The sequence below is a fragment of the Pseudophryne corroboree genome, unplaced genomic scaffold (genome assembly GCF_028390025.1).
Source record: "Pseudophryne corroboree isolate aPseCor3 unplaced genomic scaffold, aPseCor3.hap2 scaffold_974, whole genome shotgun sequence".
Lineage (NCBI taxonomy): Eukaryota > Metazoa > Chordata > Amphibia > Anura > Myobatrachidae > Pseudophryne > Pseudophryne corroboree.
In genome coordinates this window covers 144,987-167,736 of record NW_026970554.1, presented here as the reverse complement: position 1 = coordinate 167,736, position 22,750 = coordinate 144,987, and the positions used below count along the sequence as shown (strand labels likewise).

Here is a 22,750-nt window from a genome sequence, read left to right as displayed (position 1 = left end):
CTCACTTTTATGAGATCGCCTAAAAACGTGATATAGTGACACCCTGCTTCCGCAGCAACACCATCACTTCCGCCATCACCTTGGTCTAAATTGGTAATGACAATCCCGTACCGCAATTCTGAGGTACGCCTGATGAGGTGGATAAATGGGGACCTGAAGGTATTACAATGATCGCTCCTAGCGATGCCATCTTGAACTTGCCCCTTTTCAGGTATATGTTCAGGAATTTTAAATTCAATGTGGGTCTGACCAAACCTTCTGGTTTTGGGACTACAACATGGTCAAATAATAACCCCCGTCTTTGTTGAATGAGGGGAACCTTGACAACCACCTGTTGAATATACAATTTCGTGAAATGCAGTTCACACTGTTTTCCTCTCATGTCAGGGCCGTCGGTGAGGGGGCATTTCTTCTTAAAGTCCAGCTTGTATCCCTGAGACACAATATCTATAGCCCAGGATCTAACAGGGAGCGAACCCACTTGTGGCTGAACTTCCGAAGGCGTGCCCCCACCGGGCCTAGCTCCGCCTGTGGAGCCCCAGCGACATGCAGTGGATTTTTGTAGAGGCCGGGGAGAACTTTTGTTTTCTCTGCCCCGCCTCCGGCAAGAAAGGACGTATCTCGGACTTTCTTGTTTCTTTATTCGAAAAGCTGCATTTAATAATGTCGTGCTTTCCTAGGCTGTGCAGTGATATAAGGCAAAATATCAGAATTACCAGCTATAGCTGTGGAGACCAGGTCCGAGAACCCTTCTCCACACAATCCTCAGCCTTCCATATGCCTCTTAAGTTGGCATTATCTGTCTATTGCATATTGTACAGGACACGTCAAGCAGAGATCGACATAGCTGTGACTCTAGGACCCAGTATACTCATGTCTCTATGGCATGTTTTATATATACATATCTCTTAAGACAGCATCTGTAATATATATCTATATACATACTAGGGTCTCTATCTCTGCTGATAAGGTACCTGTCCACGCTTCCACAGCGCTATAAACCCACGCCGACACAATCGCCGGTCTGAGTAGTGTACCAGAATGTGTACGCTATCTGCAGGATCCCTGAGAATAGCTGTAACATCAGGGCTGCCTTTTGTGACACCCTAGGGGAAGATTCCTATCTTATCCTGGCCTTAGTAGGGAAAGGATATTGCCTGAGAATTCTTTGTGGGAAGCTGCAGCTTCCTGTCTGGAGATTCCCGCTCTTTTTCCTCATGAGAGGAGGGAAATTTACCTCAGTTTTCTTCCCCTTACACCTGTGTACCCTTGTGTCAGGGACAGATGAGTCATCAGTGATATGCAAATCATCTTATTACAATAAACATATATTGAATACTTTACTGCCCATCTGGCTGTAACTTTGCATTATCATAGTCGACACTGGAGGCAGACTCCGTGTCGACATCTGTGTCAATTAACTGGGATAGTGGACGCTTATGAGACCCCGACGGCCTCTGAGCTGTGGGATCAGGCACTGGGCGAGACCCTGACTGTCCCAAGGCTTCAGCTTTGTCTAACCTTTTATGCAAGGAGTTTACATTATCATTTAACACCTTCCACATATCCATCCAGTCAGGTGTCGGCGCCGTCGGCGGCGACACCACATCCATATGCACTTGCACCGCCTCCATGTACCCTTCCTCATCATACATGTCGACACTGATGTACCGACACACCGCACACACACAGGGAATGCTCTGACTGAGGACAGGACCCCACAAAGGCTTTTGGGGAGACAGAGGAGTATGCCAGCACACACCACAGCGCTATTATAACCCAGGGGTTACACTATAATTAGTGTCCACCCAGTAGCTGCTGAATTAACGTTTTTGCGCTTAAATTTATGTGCCCCCCTCTCTTTTGCCCTTCTTGTACCTGAATACTGCAGGGGAGAGCCTGGGGAGCTGCTTCCAGTGGAGCTGTGAAAACAATGGCGCTGGTGTGCTGAGGAAGGAGGCCCCGCCCCCTCAGCGGCGGGCTTCTGTCCCGCTTCTTATGTGTAAAAATGGCGGGGGTTTTTACATATATACAGTCTGTGACTGTATATATATCCATTTATGCCAAAGGTACTCAATTGCTGCCCAGGGCGCCCCCCCCCCCCCCCCTCCCAGCGCCCTGCACCCTACAGTGACCGAAGTGTGAAGGTGTGCTGTGGGAGCAATGGCGCACAGCTGCGGTGCTGTGCGCTACCTTATGTGAAGACAGGAGTCTTCATGCCGCCGATTTCGAAGTCTTCTTGCTTCTCCCGGTCTTCTGTACTTCTGGCTCTACGAGGGGGACGGCGGCGCGGCTCCGGGAACGGACGATCGACGTAGGGTACCTGTATTCGATCCCTCTGGAGCTAATGGTGTCCAGTAGCCTAAGAAGCACAAGCTAGCTGCAAGCAGGTAGGTTTGCTTCTCTCCCCTCAGTCCCTCGTAGCAGTGAGTCTGTTGCCAGCAGATCTCACTGAAAATAAAAAACCTAACAAATACTTTCTTTTTCTAGCAGGCTCAGGAGAGCCCACTAGGAGCACCCAGCTCTGGCCAGGCACAGATTCTAACTGAGGTCTGGAGGAGGGGCATAGAGGGAGGAGCCAGTGCATACCAGATAGTACCTAATCTTTCTTTAGAGTGCCCACTCTCCTGCGGAGCCCGTCTATTCCCCATGGTCCTTACGGAGTCCCCAGCATCCACTTAGGACGTTAGAGAAGAAAAAAAAAATCAGAAAATAAGATTTTAAACCTACCGGTAAATCTTTTTCTCCTAGTCCGTAGAGGATGCTGGGGACTCCGTAAGGACCATGAGGTATAGTCGGGGCTCCGCAGGAGACATGGGCACTCTAAAGACTTTAGAATGGGTGTGCACTGGCTCCTCCCTCTATGCCCCTCCTCCAGACCTCAGTTAGAGAAACTGTGCCCAGAGGAGACGGACAGTACGAGGAAAGGATTTTTGTTAATCTAAGGGCAAGATTCATACCAGCCCACACCATCCACACCGTATAACATGGAATATACGCAACCAGTTAACAGTATGAACAAAACAGCATCAGCCAACTACTGATCTTAACTGTAACATAACCCTTATGTAAGCAACAACTATATACAAGCCTTGCAGAAATATGTCCGCACTGGGACGGGCGCCCAGCATCCTCTACGGACTAGGAGAAAAAGATTTACCGGTAGGTTTAAAATCTTATTTTCTCTTACGTCCTAGAGGATGCTGGGGACTCCGTAAGGACCATGGGGATTATACCAAAGCTCCCAACCGGGCGGGAGAGTGCGGATGACTCTGCAGCACCGATTGAGCAAACATGAGGTTCTCATCAGCCAGGGTATCAAACTTGTAGAATTTTGCAAAGGTGTTTGAACCCGACCAAGTAGCTGCTCGGCAAAGCTGTAAAGCCGAGACACCTCGGGCAGCCACCCAAGAAGAGCCCACCTTCCTAGTGGAATGGGCCTTTACTGAATTTGGTAACGGCAATCCAGCCATAGAATGAGCCTGCTGAATCGTGTTACAGATCCAGCGAGCAATAAGTCTGCTTAGAAGCAGGAGCGCCAAGCTTGTTGGCTGCATACAGGACAAACAGTGCCTCTGTTTTCCTAACCCGAGCCATCCTGGCTACGTAAATTTTTAAGGCCCTGACCACATCAAGGGACTTGGAATCCTCCAAGTCTCCCGTAGCCACAGGCACCACAATAGGTTGTTTCATATGAAACGATGCAACCACCTTAGGCAAAAATTGAGGACGAGTCCTCAACTCTGCTCTATCCACATGGAAAATCAGATAAGGGCTTTTGTGAGACAAAGCCGCCAATTCGGACACCTGCCTTACAAATGCCAAGGCCAACAATATGACCACTTTCCAAGTGAGAAATTTTAATTCAACTGTTTGAAGAGGCTCACACCATGAGATTTTAGGAACTGTAACACCACGTTAAGGTCCCACGGTGCCACTGGAGGCACAAAAGGAGTCTGGATGTGTAGCACTCCCTTTACAAAAGTCTGGACTTCTGGGAGAGAAGCCAATTCCTTCTGAAAGAATATAGATAGGGCCGAAATCTGTACCTTAATGGAGCCTAACTTCAGGCCCATATCCACTCCTGTCTGTAGAAAGTGGAGAAAACGGACCAGGTGGAAATCTTCCATAGGAGCATTCTTGGCTTCACACCAAGATACATACTTCCTCGAGATACGGTGATAATGTTTCGCCGTCACCTCCTTCCTAGCCTTTATCAGAGTAGGGATGACCTCCTCCGGAATACCTTTCCCAGCTAGGATTCGGTTTTAAACCGCCACGCCGTCAAACGTAACCGCGGTAAGTCTTGGAACACGCAGGGCCCCTGCTGCAACAGGTCCTCCCTGAGAGGAAGAGGCCATGGATCTTCTGTGAGCATCTCCTGAAGATCTGAATACCAGGCCCTTCGAGGCCAATCTGGAACAATGAGTATTGTCTGCACTCTTTTTTGTCTTATGATTCTCAATATTTTTGAGATGAGAGGAAGAGGAGGGAACACATAGACCGACTGAAACACCCATGGTGTCACCAGGGCGTCCACCGCTACTGCCTGAGGGTTCCTTGACCTGGCACAATACCTCCGAAGCTTCTTGTTGAGGCGTGACGCCATCATGTCTATTTGAGGAAGTCCCCAAAGACTTGTTATCTCTGCAAAAACTTCTTGATGAAGTCCCCACTCTCCTGGATGGAGATCGTGTCTGCTGAGGAAGTCTGCTTCCCAGTTGTCCACTCCCGGAATGAATACTGCTGACAGAGCGCTTACGTGATTTTCCGCCCAGCGTAGAATCCTGGTGGCATCCGCCATTGCCACTCTGCTCTTTGTCCCGCCTTGGCGATTTACATGAGCCACGGCTGTGACTTTGTCTGATTGAATCAGAACCGGTAGGTTGCGAAGAAGATTCTCCGCTTGTCGTGGTTGTATATGGCCCTTAATTCCAGTATGTTGATGTTTAGACAAGTCTCCGGGCTTGACCATAGTCCTTGAAAATTCCTTCCTTGTGTGACTGCTCCCCATCCTCAGAGGTTCGCGTCCGTGGTCACCAGAACCCAGTCTTGAATGCCGAACCTGCAACCCTCTAGAAGGTGAGCACTCTGCAGCCACCACAGGAGAGACACCCTGGCCCTGGTGGACAGGCTTATTTTCTGATGAATTTGAAGATGGGACCCGGACCACTTGCCCAGAAGGTCCCACTGAAAAGTCCTCGCATGAAACCTGCCGAAGGGGATGGCCTCGTAGGTCGCCACCATTTTCCCCAGTACTCGAGTGCATTGATGGACTGACACTCTCTTCGGTTTTAACAGGTCTCTGACCATGTTCTGGAGTTCCTGGGTTTTTTCCATCGGGAGAAATACCCTCTTTTGTTCTGTGTCCAGAATCATTCCTAAGAAAGATAGCCGAGTCGTTGGAACCAACTGTGACTTTGCTAGATTTAGAATCCAGCCATGCTGCTGCAGCGCTCTCAGGGAGAGCGACACGCTTTTCTGCAACTTTTCCTTTGATCTCGCTTTTATCAGTAGATCATCCAAGTACGGGATAATAGTGACACCTTGCCTCCGCAGGAGCACCATCATTTCCGCCATTACCTTGGTGAAAACCCCAAACGGCAATGTCTGAAACTTGTAATGACAGTCCTGTACACCGAATCTCAGGTATGCCTGATGAGGAGGATATATGGGGACATGAAGGTATGCATCCTTTATGTCTAGTGACACCATAAAATACCCCCCTTTCAGGCTGGAGATAACTGCCCGGAGCGATTCCATCTTGAACTTGAACTTTTTCAAGTACAGGTTTAGGGATTTTTAATTTAGAATGGGTCTGACCGAGCCATCCGGTTTCGGGACCACAAATAGGGTTGAATAGTACCCTTTCCCCTGTTGTATTAGGGGAACCTTGATAATCACTTACTGTTGACACAGCTTTTGAATTGCAGCTAAAACTATCTCCCTCGCTGGGGGAGAAGCTGGTAAAGCCAATTTGAAAAATCGGCGAGGAGGCACGTCTTCGAATTCCAGCTTGTAGCCTTGGGATACAATTTCCATCGCCCAAGGATCCACGTCCGACTGAACCCAGACGTGGCTGAAGAGTCGAAGACATGACCCCACCGGCGCGGACTCCCTCAGTGGAGCCCCAGCGTCATGCGGTGGATTTAGTAAAAGCCGGTGAGGACTTCTGCTCCTGGCATTCTTTTCCCCCTACCTTTACCTCTGGCGAGGAAGGAAGAGCCCCGATCTCTTCTGGACTTATGCGACGAAAGGACTGCATCTGATACTGTGGTGTTTTCTTTTGCTGTGGGAGAACATAAGGCAAAAAAATAGATTTACTCGCAGTAGCTGTGGAAACCAGGCCCGCGAGACCTTCCCCAAATAAAACCTCACCCTTGTAAGGCAAAACTTCCATATGCCTCTTTGAGTCGGCATCACCTGTCCATTGGCGGGACCACAGTGCTCGCCTAGCAGAAATCGCCATGGCGTTGGCTCTCGAACCTAGCAGCCCAACGTCTCTCTGAGCATCTCTCATATATAAGACTGCGTCTTTAATGTGACCTAAGGTCAATAAAATGGTATCCCTATCTAGGGTATCAATGTCAGCTGACAAGGTATCTGTCCAAGCTGCTACTGCGCTACAAACCCAAGCTGATGCTATTGCCGGTCTGAGTAAAGCACCCGTATGTGTATAAATAGATTTTAAGGTAGTCTCCTGTCTGCGATCAGCAGGATCCTTGAGGGCTGCCGTGTCAGGAGACGGTAGCGACACCTTCTTGGACAAGCGCGTTAAAGCCTTGTCCACCCTGGGCGAGGATTCCCAATGTACCCTGTCCTGTGCAGGGAAAGGATACGCCATAAGAATCCTCTTGGGAATCTGCAGTTTCTTGTCTGGAGTTTCCCAAGCTTTTTCTAATAACTCGTTCAGTTCATGAGATGGGGGAAAGGTTACCACAGGTTTCTTTTCTTTAAACATGTGCACCTTCGTGTCAGGGACAGAGGGGTCATCTGTGATATGCAAAACATCTTTTATTGCAATAATCATATAATGAATACTTTTGGGCACCCTTGGGTGTAACCTCGCATCATTGTAGTCGACACTGGAGTCAGAATCCGTGTCAGTATCAGTCTCTGCTATTTGGGATAGGGGACGTTTTTGAGACCCTGAAGGGCCCTGTGACACGATCAAAGCCATGGATTGACTCCCTGTTTTTTCCCTGGACTCTGCTTTGTCCAATCTCTTATGTAATAAAGTCACATTTGCATTTAAAACATTCCACACATCCAACCAATCAGGTGTCGGCGTTGCCGACGGAGACACCACAATCATCTGCTCCACCTCCTCCTTAGATGATCCTTCCGCTTCAGACATGCCGACATACACGTACCGACACCCCCACACACTCAGGAATATATCTATATGGAGACTGATCCCCCAATAAGGCCCTTTGGAGAGACAGAGAGAGAATATGCCAGCACACACCCAGCGCCACCGGACACTGGAATAAAATCCCAGTTAGTATTCAGCGCTTTTATATATATCTACAAATACACTCACTGCACCAATTAAATGTGCCCCCCCCCCTCCCTCTTTTTTGCCCTCTGTAACCTTGTTCAGTAGGGCAGAGTCTGGGGAGCCATCTTCTCTGCAGTGTGCTGTGGAGAAAATGGCGCTGGTTAGTGCTGGAGGACCAAGCCCCGCCCCCTCGCCGGCGGGCTTCGGTCCTGCTCAAATTATTTATACTGGTGGGGGTTTATTAATATTCTGCCTCCGCAGTATCTATTCTTTATGCCAGTGTCCCCAGAGGTTTTTATTGCTGCCCAGGGCACCCCCCCGGCGCCCTGCACCCTTACAGTGCCCACTGTGTGTGTTTGTGTGGGACAATGGCGCTGTGCGTTACCTCAGTGAAGATCTGAAGTCTTCTGCAGCCTTTGAAGTATTATTTTTTTCTTAATACTCACCCAGCTTCTATCTTCCGGCTCTGTGAGGTGGACGGCGGCGCGGCTCCGGGACGAACGGCGAGGGTGAGACCTGCGTTCCGACCCTCTGGAGCTAATGGTGTCCAGTAGCCTAAGAAGGAGAGCCTATCATTTAAGTAGGTCTGCTTCTCTCCCCTCAGTCCCACGATGCAGGGAGCCTGTTGCCAGCAGTGCTCCCTGAAAATAGAAAACCTAACAAAAAGTCTATTTCAGAGAAACTCAGGAGAGCTCCCGTGTAATGCACCCAGTTTCCCCTGGGCACAGAATCTAACTGAGGTCTTGAGGAGGGGCATAGAGGGAGGAGCCAGTGCACACCCATTCTAAAGTCTTTAGAGTGCCCATGTCTCCTGCGGAGCCCGTCTATACCCCATGGTCCTTACGGAGTCCCCAGCATCCTCTAGGACGTAAGAGAAAAGGAGACTTACATGACAGCATTTCTAAATCTGACACTCTTCTAGGTGATGTCATAGTCAGTAGAAAGAGTACTTTAGCCGTCAACCATTTAAGATCCACTTTATTAAGTGGTTCACACGGAGCCCCTTGAAGGGCTTTGAGGACCAGACTTAAATCCCAAGGTACTGCAGGAGAAAAAAAAAAGGTGGTTGAATGCGCAGCATTCCCTGGAAAAAAAGTACGCACATCCTGCAAAGTGGCAATTTTTTTTTGGAACCAGTCAGTCAATGCTGATAATTGAACTCTCAAGGAAGCCACCTTCAAACCCTTATCCATTCCTGCCTGAAGGAAATCCAAGACTCTGGATACTCTGAAAGATTTTGGATCTATACTTCTTTCGCTTCACCAATGAATATAGGCTTGCCATATTCGGTGATAAATGCGAGCAGAGGAAGGTTTCCTTGCTCTGAGCATAGTTTGAATTACTTGTTGTGAGAATCCTCGACTTCAGGATAGAGGTTTTAACAGCAATGCCGTCAAAGACAGCCGATCCAGATGCCTGTGATAACAAGGACCCTGCATCTGTAGACCTGGACGTTGAGGGAGCAGAATTGGAACATCCAACGACATCCTCTGCAGATCTATGTACCAATGCCTTCTGGGTCAAGCAGGAAGCCATCAGAATCATGGCGCCCCTTGCTTGCTTTATTTTCTTCACCACCGTGGGTAGCAGGGAGATTGGAGGAAACAGATATGCCAGATGAATGTCCCATTTCACTGACAGTGGGTCCACAAGGATCGCTCTGGGATCCTTTGTTCTTGACCCGTATGCTGGTACTTTGCTGTTCAGATGGGATGCCATGAGATCTATCTCTGGCAACCCCCACTTGCCTACTAGAGTCTGAAAGCCTCCCGGATGTAGAGCTCATTCGATTGCTTGAATGGTGTGTCGACTGAGAAAGTCCACTTCCCAGTTTAGGACTCCTGGAACGCACACTACGGACAATGCTGGAAGATGGAGTTCTGCCCACCTTAGTATGTGACTCACCTCCTTCATTGCTTTTTGGCTGCGAGTTCCTCCCTGATGGTTGAGGTACGCTACTACAGTTGCATTGTCTGAACAGATCTGGACTGGTTTTCCTTGCAGAATGTCCTTTGCCTGAATCAGTGCCATGTATATGGTCCGGAGGTCCAACAGGTTTATTGGCAGGCGACTTTCTTCTGTGGTCCATTGTCCCTGGAACCATAATTTTCCGGACACTGCTCCCCAGCCCTGAAAACAGGATCTCCCAATCTGATATCCAAAAGGGTTTCCCTTTGTTTAGATGGGTTGTTTGTAGCCACCAGGCTAATGACTTTCTTACCTTGTGAATCAGCTGCTGCAGAGGTCTTGAGTGGAATTGTGCATATTCCACCATGTCGAAGGTTGACACCATCAAATCCATCACTCAGACTGCTGCGTGAATTGATATTGTCTGACTGTGTATTAATTCCCGAGTCATTAACTGCACCTTGGATATCTTTTCCTGAGGTAAAAATAAGATTTTGAACCTACCGGTAAATCTTTTTCTCCTAGTCCGTAGAGGATGCTGGGGACTCTGTAAGGACCATGGGGGATAGACAGGCTCCGCAGGAGACATGGGCACTTTAAGAAAGACTTTAGATTTGGGTGTGCACTGGCTCCTCCCTCTATGCCCCTCCTCCAGCCTCAGTTAGAGAAACTGTGCCCAGAGGAGACGGACAGTACGAGGAAAGGATTTTGGTTAATCCAAGGGCAAGATTCATACCAGCCCACACCATCCACACCGTATAACTTGTGATATACTAACCAGTTAACAGTATGAAAAAACGACATAGCATCAGTCCAGGACCGATGAAACTATAACATAACCCTTATTTAAGCAATAACTATATACAAGTCTTGCAGAAGTAGTCCACACTTGGGAAGGGCACCCAGCATCCTCTATGGACTACGAGAAAAAGATTTACCGGTAGGTTTAAAATCTTATTTTCTCTTACGTCCTAGAGGATGCTGGGGACTCCGTAAGGACCATGGGGATTATACCAAAGCTCCCAAACGGGCGGGAGAGTGCGGATGACTCTGCAGCACCGATTAAGCAAACAGGAGGTCCTCCACGGCCAGGGTATCCAACTTAGAGAACCTTGCAAAGGTGTTTGAACCCGACCAAGTAGCTGCTCGGCACAGCTGTAGCGCCGAGACCCCTCGGGCAGCCGCCCAAGTAGAGCCCACTTTCCTAGTGGAATGGGCCTTGACTGATTTAGGTAACAGCAATCCCGCCGTAGAATGCGCCTGCTGAATCGTGTTACTGATCCAGCGAGCAATAGTCTGCTTTGAAGCAGGGCCACCAATTTTGTTGGTTGCATACATGACAAACAGTGCTTCTGTTTTTCTGACTGTAGCCGTTCTGGCCACGTAAATTTTCAAAGCCCTGACCACATCAAGGGACTCGGGATCCTCCAAGTCATGCGTAGCCACAAGCACCACAATAGGTTGGTTAATATGAAAGGATGAAACCACTTTTGGCAGGAATTGAGGACGGGTCCGCAATTCCGCTCTATCCATATGTAAAACCAGATAGGGGCTTTTATGTGATAAAGTCGCTAATTCCGACACTCGCCTAGCCGAAGCCAAGGCTAAAAACATGACCACCTTCCAAGTGAGATATTTCAACTCCACCATTTTAAGTGGTTCAAACCAGTGTGACTTAATGAAACTTAACACCTCGTTAAGGTCCCAAGGCGCCACCGGAGGTACAAAAGGAGGCTGAATATGCAGTACTCCCTTCACAAAGGTCAGTACTTCAGGAAAAGAGAGGCCAATCCCTTTTGAAAGAAAATGGATAAGGCCGAAATCTGGACCTTAATAGATCTTATTTTAGGGCCAAATTCACTCAAGTTTGCAGAAAGCGAAGGAAGCGGCCCAGATGGAATTCTTCCGTAGGAACATTCCTGGCCACACACCAAGAAACATATTTCCGCCATATACGGTGATAACGTCCTTCCTAGCCTTTATTAGCGTAGGAATGACATCATCCGGAATACCCTTTTCCGCTAGGATCCGGCGTTCAACCGCCATGCTGTCCAACGCAGCCGCGGTTAGTCTTGGAATAGACAGGGCCCCTGTTGCAACAGGTCCTGTCTTAGAGGAAGAGGCCACGGATCTTCTGTGAACATTTCCTGCAGATCCGGATACCAGGTCCTTCATGGCCAATCTGGAACAATGAGGATTGTACTCACTCCTCTTTTTCTTACTATTCTCAACACCTTGGGTATGAGAGGAAGAGGAGGAAATACATAGACCGACTGGAACACCCACGGTGTCACTAGGGCGTCTACAGCTACTGCCTGAGGGTCTCTTGACCTGGTGCAATACCTCTTTAGCTTTTTGTTGAGGCGGGACGCCATCATGTCTATCTGTGGCCGTCCCCACTGACTTGCAATCTGTGCGAAGGCTTCCTAAAGACGTCACCTCTTGGATGCAGGTCGTGTTTGCTGAGGAAGTCTGCTTCTCAGTTGTCCACTCCCGGAATGAACTGCTGAAAATGCGCTTACATGATTTTCCGCCCAGCGGAGAATCCTGGTGGCTTCTGCCATTTCCACTCTGCTCTTTGTGCCGCCTTGGTGGTTTACATGAGCCACTGCGGTGATGTTGTCTGACTGGATCAGAACCGGTAGGTTGCGAAGCAATGTCTCCGCTTGCCGAATACAATTTTTTTGACTTGACCCAAAGACCTTGGAAGTTTCTTCCCTGTGTGACTGCTCCCCAACCTTGGAGGCTCGCGTCCGTGGCTACCAGAACCCAGTCCTGGTTGGCGAACCTGCGACCCTGCAGAAGGTGAGCACTCTGCAGCCACCATAGGAGAGACACCCTGGCCTTAGGGGACAGGGTGACTAACTGATGCATCTTTAGATGTGATCCGGACAACTTGTCCCGTAGATCCCATTGGAAGGTCCTCGTATGGAACCTGCCGATGGGAATGGCCCGTAAGATGCCACCATCTTTCCCAGGACCCGAGTGCAGTGATGAACTGACACCTGTTTTTTGCTTTAATAGGTTTTTTACCGGAGTCATTAGTTCCTGGGCCTTCTCTATCGGAAGATAAACCCCTTTCTGGTCCGTATCCTGAATCATACCCAAGAAGGGCAGACGAGTCATAGGAACCAACTGTGACTTCGGGATATTGAGAATACAGCAGTGTTGCTGTGACACCTTCAGCAAAAGTGACATGCTGTTTAACAACTGCTCTTTTGATCTCGCCCTTATTAGGGCGATAATTATGGAATAATTGTGACTCCTTGCTTGCGTAGGAGCACCATCATTTCCGCCAATTACCCTGAAATTGGTAATGACAATCCTGTACCGCAATTGTCAGGTACGCCTGATGGGGTGGATAAATGGGAACATGAAGGTATGCAGCCTTTATGTCTAGATACACCATAAAATCCCCCCCCCCCCCCCCCTCCAGGCTGGCGATGATCGATCTGAGCGATTCCACCTTGAATTTGAACCTTTTCAAGTATAGGTTCACAGATTTTAATTTTAAAATAGGTCTGACCGAACCGTCCGGTTTTGGGACTACAGCCAAGGTTGAGTAATATCTCCTTCCTTGTTGAAGGAGGGGAACCTTGAGCACCACCTGTTGGAGATACAATGTGTGAATTGTATTTAATATTATCTCCCTTTCTGGGGGAGAAGCCGGTAGGGACGATAAGGAAAACCGGCGAGGAAGCACCTCTTCGAATTCCAGCTTGTAACCCTGAGAAACAATTTCTAATGCCAAGGGATCCACCTGTGAGTGAACTCATATGTGGCTGAAGAGTCGAAGACGCACTCCCACTGGGGCGGACTCCCTTAGCGGAGCCCCAGCGTCATGCGGTAGATTTAGTAGAGGCCGGGGAGGACTTCTGTTCCTGGGAACTAGCTGTGCCCTGTGCCCTTACCTCTGGTAAGAAAGGACGCTCCTCGTAGTTTCTTGTTTTTATGCGTCCGAAAGGACTGCATTTGATAATGTCGTGCTTTCTTAGGCTGTGAGGGAATATAAGGCAAAAGATCAGATTTACCAGCTATAGCTGTGGAGACCAGGTCCGAGAGCCCTTCTCCACACAATTCCTCACCCTTGTAAGGTAAAGCCTCCATATGCCTCTTTTAGTCAGCATCACCTGTCCATTGCATGTTCCACAGGACACGTCTAGTAGAAATCTACATAGCGTTGACTGTAGAACCCAGTAGACCAATGTCTTTTTGGAACAAGGGAGAATTGAGGACTGCGCTTTTACTGCTTGACTAAATGACTTCAAGCTGCTATGGAGAATGGGGAGGATTCCACTATCTTCCCAATAATAAAACACATAAAAAAGAAGGAAGCCTGTTGAAGGCGAAACTAGTTGATCACAGAGACGTCCAGTTTCATTGTCTGCCGGCAGACACCCGTGGTTTATGGACTCCGTGTAATTTGAAGTAAGTGACCCTTCAAATACTATACAAGGGATTGCTATACCCATTGGATTCTGAGGATATGAACCTGAACTGACTATTATTAAGATTACTGCTCACTGTTTGCACTTTGGTCAGAATCTGTTTATTCACTTGGCCATTACTCCAGTCTGGGAGATATATGACCACACACCCTGCAATAGAGACATCTGAAATTATTGTGCCACAGCTCTGTGAGTAAAACGCTGAGGAGAGCGTATCATAGATCTATATGTTATACGTGTGTTTTGTTTTGTCTTATTTAATTTTCAGTATACCGGTATTAGGACACACTAGAATTATTTTTAGGATAATTTTATGAATAAGAAATGATATACATTTTTTAAACAATATTCTTAATAAAAGAATTTTATTTGCCAATTATCAACCCTGTGTGATGTTTGATGCTTGAATATAATTTTTAATTTATTCTCTATAATTTTCAATGTCTTTTTGGGCCTGTCTTATATATAAGACAGTATCTTTTATATATCCTAGGGTCAATAACAAGGTATCCTTAGCTAGGGTTTCAATCTCCGCTGATAAGGTATCTGTCCACGCTGCTACAGCGCTATAAACCCATGCCGACACAATCGCCGGTCTGAGTAGTGTACCAGAATGTGTGTAAATGGACTTCAAAGTACTTTTCTGCATGAAATCTGCAGGATCCCTGAGGGTAGCTGTATCTTGGTATGTCAGCATCTTGGTATGTCAGCGCTACCTTTTTTGGTAAACGTGTCAACGCCTTGTCCACCCTAGAGGAGGATTCCCATCGTATCCTGGCCCTAGCAGGGAAAGGATACGCCATGAGAATTCTCTTGGGAAACTGCAGTTTCTTGTCTGGAGATTCCCGCTCTTTTTCACACAATTCATTTGGTTCATGAGAGGGGGGAAATGTTATCTCAGCTTTCTTCCCCTTAAACATGTGTACCCTTGTGTCAGGGACAGATGAGTCATCATATATATGCAAATCATCTTTTATTACAATAATCATATATTGAATACTTTTCTGTCATTTTGGCTGTAACTTTGCATTATCATAGTCGACACTGGAATCAAACTCCATGTCGGTATCAGTGTCTATTATTTTGGATAGTGATCATTGAGAGACTCTGAAGGTCTCTGCGACATAGGGACAGACATGGGTAGATTTCCTGTCTGTTCTCTAATCTTTTGTGCAATAAATTTACCTCAGCACTTAATTCCACATATCCAGTCAGGTGTCGGCGTTGTCGACAGAGACACCACACACACACACACACACACACATTTGCTCCATATCCTCCTTAGGAGAGCCTTTTACTTCAGACATGTCGACACACATGTACCGACACACCACACACTCAGGGAATGCCCTTTTTGAAGACAGTTCCCCCACAAGGCCCTTTGGAGAGACAGAGAGAGAGAGTATGCCAGCACACACCCAGCGCTATATGACCCAGGAAAAAACACACAATGTGTTTACCCAGTAGCGCTGTAATACTATTATTTGCTGCCAATTATGTGCCCCCCCCCCTCTCTGAAACCCCCTTTCACCGTGGATAAGCAGAGGAGAGTCCGGGGAGCTTCCTCTCAGCTGTGCTGTGGAGAAAATGGCGCTGGTGAGTGCTGAGGGAGAAGCCCCGCCCACTCGGCGGCGGGCTTCTGTCCCGCTTAAATATAATAAAAACTGTCGGGGGCTCTTTATATATACAGTGCCTAGCTGTATATATATCTCTTTTGCCAGAAATGAGGTTTATATTGCTGCCTCGGGTGCCCCCCCCCCCCCCCACGCCCTTACAGTGACTGCCGTGTGTGAGGTGTGTGGGAGCAATGGCGCACAGCTGCAGTGCTGTGCGTTACCTCAGTGAAGATCATGAAGTCTTCTGCCGCCTGTGAAGTCTTCTTTTCTTCTCATACTCACCCTGCTTCTGTCTTCCGGCTCTGTGAGGAGGACGGCGGCGCGGCTCTGGGACGAACTCCATGGTGAGACCTGTGTTCTGACTCCCTCTGGAGCTAATGGTGTCCATTAGCCTAAGAAACAGAGCCTTGAAACTCACAGAAGTAGGTCTGCTTCTCTCCCCTCAGTCCCTCGATGCAGGGAGTCTGTTGCCAGCAGAGCTCCCTGAAAATAAAAAATCTAACAAATATACTTTCTGACAGGGAACTCAGGAGAGCTCTCTGTAATGCACCCAGCTCCTCTGGGCACAGTATCAAACTGAGGTCTGGAGGAGGGGCAGAGAGGGAGGAGCCAGTGCACACCAGATCTAAAGTCTTTCTTAAAGTGCCCATGTCTCCTGCGGAGCCCGTCTATCCCCATGGTCCTCACGGAGTACCCAGCATCCTCTAGGACGTAAGAGAAAAGTAGATAGAAATTTAGTGCTGTAAAACCCGTACTCCAGTAGAGTGGGATACAGGAAGACTCACCCCACTTCCAGGATCGATCAATACGTTCACGAACGCTGAGTGGATCCAGACGCTACTAGTGTACACTACCGCTCCGGTAACTTTTTAGTGGACACAGACTCTCAGTGAACATTAGTGCATGCAGACGCACCCGTCTGCGACCCGATCTCCTAGCGGAAAACTTAGTGTATACAGACGCAGCGGCCTATGCTTGCGACAGAGTCCCCTCGTGGTAGCGTCAGACGGAAGTGAGGCAATCAGTTTATGGCGGGAGACACACGGAAACTGGTCCAGAACTGGGGGAGGGGCGACCAGGAGAGAGTCTGACTCCCCACTGCTGACATCAACCCTAGGGATCGCAGCCTCAAACTAATCCTGGTGCCTTATGATCCCTAAGGCCTAGTGCTGGAGCACCCGTGGTGGCGGTGCGCCAGCTACTGTTTGGTAGTCTCCCCCCAAACAGTGCAGCTGTGTCCGTATTCCCCTTCTAAGCGGAACAGACGCCTTACCTTCTCCCCGTGCTCCGGCCACAGCCTGGTAACGTCTGCTGGACCTGCTAGTATATCCAACACAGACGCCCGTCGAGACAGCACTTGTACCGTGGGTAAGCGTTGTTGTGTCCCGTCAGATAGTTGTTGGAGCGACTCTTTCCAATATGCGTGTAAGACGCTGTTAGGAAAGATCACTCAAAAAACTATGTAGTAAGACCATAAAAATAAAATAAAAAAGCTTAGGGCTGCCAAACACAGCACCCTGTGACCGTGGTCCGGACTCCTTCCGCACCAAACAAAAAACTGATTTGACCGAGTCGGTGGGCGGGGATATATGGATGTGGAACCAGCCGGAGAAAATAGTGAGTGTAAGACACATTTATGTATGTAGTAAGGCTACTGGGAGACCTTAGATTGAGCAATATTGGATCTGACCATTACATTCCCTAAAGTCATAGGGGTATATGCAATTGCGGTCGAATTCGCGGCAATTATCGCCGTTTTTTAATTCGACCAAATTCGCCAGGTGAATTCCGGAAGGTGGCTCCTGGAATTCACCATATTCAATGAAAAACGGATTCGCCAGAATCGCGGGCGAAAATCGTCCGATTTGGCGGATTTTGCTGCGATTTAAAAAAACGGGAAAAAACGTGAAAAACCCGAAAAAAAAAATGGCGTGGGGTCCCCCCTCCAAAGCATAACCAGCCTCGGGCTCTTCGAGCTGGTCCTGGTTCTAAAAATGCAGGGGAAAAATTGGCCAGGGATCCCCCGTATTTTTAAAACCAGCACCGGGCTCTGCGCCTGGTGCTGGTGCCAAAAATACGGGGGACAAAAAGAGTAGGGGTCCCCCGTATTTTTAACACCAGCATCGGGCTCCACTAGCTGGACAGATAATGCCACAGCCGGGGGTCACTTTTATGCCGTGCCCTGCGGCCGTGGCATTAAATATCCAACTAGTCACCCCTGGCCGGGGTACCCTGGGGGAGTGGGGACCCCTACAATCAAGGGGTCCCCCCCCCCCAGCCACCCAAGGGCCAGGGGTGAAGCCCGAGGCTGTCCCCCCCCATCCAATGGGCTGCGGATGGGAGGGCTGATAGCCTTTTGTGATAATAGAAAGATATTGTTTTTTCCATTAGTACTACAAGTCCCAGCAAGCCTCCCCCGCAAGCTGGTACTTGGAGAACCACAAGTACCAGCATGCGGGAGAAAAACGGGCCCGCTGGTACCTGTAGTACTACTGAAAAAAAAAAACCCAAATAAAAACAGGACACAGACACCTTGACAGTAAAACTTTATTACACACTACCGACACACACATACTTACCTATGTTGACACGCCGACTGCCACGGTCTCCGTCGATCCGAGGGTACCTGTGAAAAAATGATACTCACCTTCCAGCGTCCAGAGAGATAAATCCACGTACTTGTTTAAAATAAGAAAACGCACACCCGCTCCATACCGGACTAGAAAGGGGTCCAATGTTTTCACATCAGACCCCTTTCTCCCGAATGCCGGGACATCACGTGACTCCTGTCACTGATGTCCCTTCAGCCAATCAGGAAGCGCTACTGCCGTGGCGCTCACCTGATTGGCTGAGCGCTGTCTGTACTGTGACAGCGCCTCGCAAAGCCGCTCCATTACTTTCAATGGTGGGAACTTTGCGGGTAGCGGTGGAGTCACCCGCCGGTCAGCCGCTGACCGGCGGGTGACCTTACCGCTAGCCGCTAAGTTCCCACCATTGAATATAATGGAGGGAGCTGTGCGATGCGCTGTCACAGTACAGACAGCGCTCAGCCAATCAGGTGAGCGCAACGAAGTTGCGCTTCCTGATTGGCTTAGAGACCTTTCTGTGACAGCTGTCACTGACAGGTCTCATTCGTGGAAAGGTGTCCCATGTGTCAGCATGGGACCCCTTTCAGTCCGGTGGACGGGTATTTGCGTTTTCTTTTTTTGCCAAGTACGTGGATTTATCTCTGGACCATGGCTGAGGTGAGTATATTGAACTTTTCTTTTCAGGTATCCGTGGATTCTACATGGAGAAGAGGACCGATGTCGGCGTGTGAACATAGGTAAGTATGTGTGTGTCGACGTATGAAATAAAGTTTTACTGTCGACGGTGTGTGTGTCCTGTTTTTATTTGGGTATTTTTTCCCCAGTAGTACTACAGGTACCAGCGGGCCCGTTTTTCTCCCGCATGCTGGTACTTGTGGTTCTCCAAGTACTAGCTTGCGGGGGAGGCTTGCTGGGACTTGTAGTACTAATGGAAAAAACAATATCTTTCTATTATCACAAAAGGCTATCAGCCCTCCCATCCGCAGCCCATTGGATGGGGGGGGACAGCCTCGGGCTTCACCCCTGGCCCTTGGGTGGCTGGTGGGGGGGGACCCCTTGATTGAAGGGGTCCCCACTCCCCCAGGGTACCCCGGCCAGGGGTGACTAGTTGGATATTTAATGCCACGGCCGCAGGGCACGGCATAAAAGTGACCCCCGGCTGTGGCATTATCTGTCCAGCTAGTGGAGCCCTATGCTGGTGTTAAAAATACGGGGGACCCCTACTCTTTTTGTCCCCCGTATTTTTGGCACCAGCACCAGGCGCAGAGCCCGGTGCTGGTTTTAAAAATACGGGGGATCCCCTGTCAATTTTTCCCCCGCATTTTTAGAACCAGGACCAGCTCAATGAGCCCGAGGCTGGTTATGCTTTGGAGGGGGGACCCCACGCCATTTTTTTTTATGATTTTACCGTTCCAGCATTAAAAAAAAAAAAAAAAAATATTTTAAAAAATATATAAATAATATTTGTGCCTCCCAAAAAAAAAAACAAAGTACCTAATCCCTTCTAATATAAATAGATCTGCTATTCCCAAAAAAAAAAACACCAAAAAAAACATGTTTAAATTTTTTTTATATGTTTTCACCCTCCAAAGTGTGGCGGATTGAAAATGACGAATTTGCTGTCTAAAAGCACTGCTGTCGAATTTCCAAACTTGAATTGAATATGCTTTGGTCGAATTGCAGCACTTGTATCATTGCAGAAAAGTCGAATTTGCAAAAATTCGAATTTCAAAAAGTCGAATTTTGAAAGTCCGTTTTTTGGTCGGAAAGCACTGGATTGCATAGGCGATTTTTTTTTTTGGTCGAAAATGACCCGAAATTCGACAATTTCGGGAATTCGACCGCAATTGCATATACCCCATAACCTCAGAACTGCACAGAGCAAGAACTATTATTCACAAGTAATTAGGAATGTGTTCATCATGAACAAGTCCACAATTACCATCTGAAGGTTACACAATTATTTCAAGTCTACACAACTGATATTTGAGAAAAAAACCTTTAACAGAAAACACCCCTGAAGAAGTCACTATTGATGAAACACGTTGGTTGACACGCAATTTGGATTTAGAGTGAATTGGAGTGGATAAGAACAAGCCCACCCATGCAAGGGTGACAACAAGTGCAAAACGCTTGTCTTATGATTATACAGATATGTACTTGTGATAAGATTTTACTCTGTTTTACTTGAAGTTCTAGATTCAAATTTCATTTTGTTTCTGAATCTTATATGAATTGTATTTGGTGAGCTCAGGTCTACTGTATAGCAGAAAATATTTCATACCTGCATCATCTAACAAAATGCATATAAATTAGGCACTCCACAAAAAATAATAATAATTATATTATATACATACATACATATATACACATTTATATAAAATCACTAATAATAAATTTCTGCTTGTTACTTTTAATAACATTATCGTGTTGTGTGTAATAACTCTCTACATGTGATATTTGTCATGGATAGCCTTGTGTTAGAAACACCCAACTGAGAACAGGGCTGATGGCGGAGGAGGGTGTAGGATAAGAGATTGCTGTAGTGACTGAGCAATGAGAATATGTGACTTCTGTAGTAAGTGTTTATTACTCACCTGTGCTGATATCTGTAGGGATCTCCTCCTCCTTACACTGCTGATCACCCCTCACATACGTCTCTTCTTCTCCCTCTATATCTTCTGCCTTTATATCAGTCACATACGTCTCTTCTTCTCCCTCTATATCTTCTGCCTTTATATCAGTCACATACGTCTCTTCTTCTCCCTCTATATCTTCTGCCTTCATATCAGTCACATACTTCTCTTCTTCTCCCTCTATATCTTCTGCCTTTATATCAGTCACATATGTCTCTTCTTCTCCCTCTATATCTTCTGCCTTTATATCAGTCACATACGTCTCTTTTTCTCCCTCTATATCTTCTGCCTTTATATCAGTCACATACGTCTCTTCTTCTCCCTCTATATCTTCTGCCTTCATATCAGTCACATGCGTCTCTTCTTCTCCCTCTATATCTTCTGCCTTTATAGTAGTCACATACGTCTCTTCTTCTCCCTCTATATCTTCTGCCTTTATATCCATCACATACGTCTCTTCTTCTTCCTCTATATCTTCTGCCTTAATATCAGACAGACGTTCTACCTAAATAACCAGAAAAAAAAAGGATTTATGGTAAGAACTTACCGTTGTTAAATCTCTTTCTGCGCGGTACACTGGGCTCCACAAGGATAAATTCGGGTGTAGAGTAGGATCTTGATCCGGGGCACCAACAGGCTCAAAACTTTTGACTGTTCCCAAGATGCACTGCGCTGCCTCCTCTATAACCCCGCCTCCGTGCACAGGAGCTCAGTTTTGTTAACCAGCCCAATGTAGTAGCAGGTATCAGAGACGACAATCGCTCGTAGCCAAGTACACCGCAAACTCACCACAGGAAAGGGTGTCAGCGTCTATGCCAATACCAACCCAAAGAAGCGAAGTGTGTCAGGGTGGGCGCCTTGTGGAGCCCAGTGTACCTCGCAGAAACAGATTTAACAACGGTAAGTTCTTACCATAAATCTTGTTTTCTGCTGCGGGGTACACTGGGCTCCACAAGGATTAACATCGGGGATGTCCTAAAGCAGTTCCTTATGGGAGGGGAAGCACTGTAGCGGACACAACAACCCGGTGTCCAAAGGAAGCATCCTGGGAAGCAGCGGTATCGAAGGCATAGAACCTTATAAACGTGTTCCAGCGGACCACATTGCCGCCTTGCACAACTGTTCAAGGGTTGCACCATGGTGGGCCGCCCAAGAAGGTCCGACCGACCGAGTAGAATGGGCTTTAATGGTAGCAGGAACCGGACGACCAGCCTGTACATAACCATGTACAATCACCATTCTAATCCACCTGGCCAAAGTCTGCTTGGAAGCAGGCCTGCCACGTTTGTGAAAACCAAACAACACAAAAAGAGAATCAGATTTCCTAAAAGAGGCAGTTCTCTTCACATAGATACGGAGAGCCCGTACCACATCCAAAGACCGCTCTTTGGAAGACAACTCAGGAGAATTAAAAGCCGGAACCACAATCTCCTGGTTAAGGTGGAAGGAAGACACCACCATAGGCAAATAACCCGGCCGCATTCTAAGAACCGCCCGGTCACGGTGAAAAATGAAATAGGGAGACTTACAGGATAAGGCACCCAAGTCCAATACCCTTCTATCTGAAACAATCGCCAGCAAGAAGAGGACCTTAAGGGACAGCCACTTAAGGTCAGCAGAGGCAGGAGGCTCAAACGGAGACTCTTGCAAGGCCTCCAAAACCACCGACAAGTCCCAAGGGGCCACAGGTGGCACATATGGAGGCTGAATCCGCAGCACACCCTGAGTGAATGTATGGACATCAGGTAGGGTAGCTATCTTTCTCTGACACCAAACCAACAAAGCAGAGATGTGAACCTTGAGGGATGGCAGAGATGTGAACCTTGAGGGAGGCCAGACGCAGGCCTAAGTCCAGGCCCTGTTGTAGAAAGGCCAATAGTTTGGCCGTACTCAACTTGAAAACGTCATGATTATGAGACGCACACCATGTGAAATAAGCATTCCAGACTCTATGGTAGATCCGAGCAGAAGCCGGCTTACGGGCCTTCAACACAGTTTGAATGACCACCTCAGAGAAACCCTTGGCCGTCAGGATGGAAGCTTCAAGAGCCAC

At 47.8% G+C, this 22,750-nt stretch overlaps 1 protein-coding gene across 1 annotated transcript in view; it reads right to left on the bottom strand.

Annotated features, from left to right (window-relative positions):
* Window positions 1-22,750, bottom strand: part of LOC135048515 (oocyte zinc finger protein XlCOF6-like) — a 60,123-nt gene that overhangs the window by 23,725 nt on the left and 13,648 nt on the right. The window contains exon 5 of the mRNA XM_063955556.1: window positions 20,659-21,202. Within this exon, the coding sequence (XP_063811626.1) occupies window positions 20,659-21,202 (544 nt within the window). The remainder of the gene's footprint in view (window positions 1-20,658; window positions 21,203-22,750) is intronic.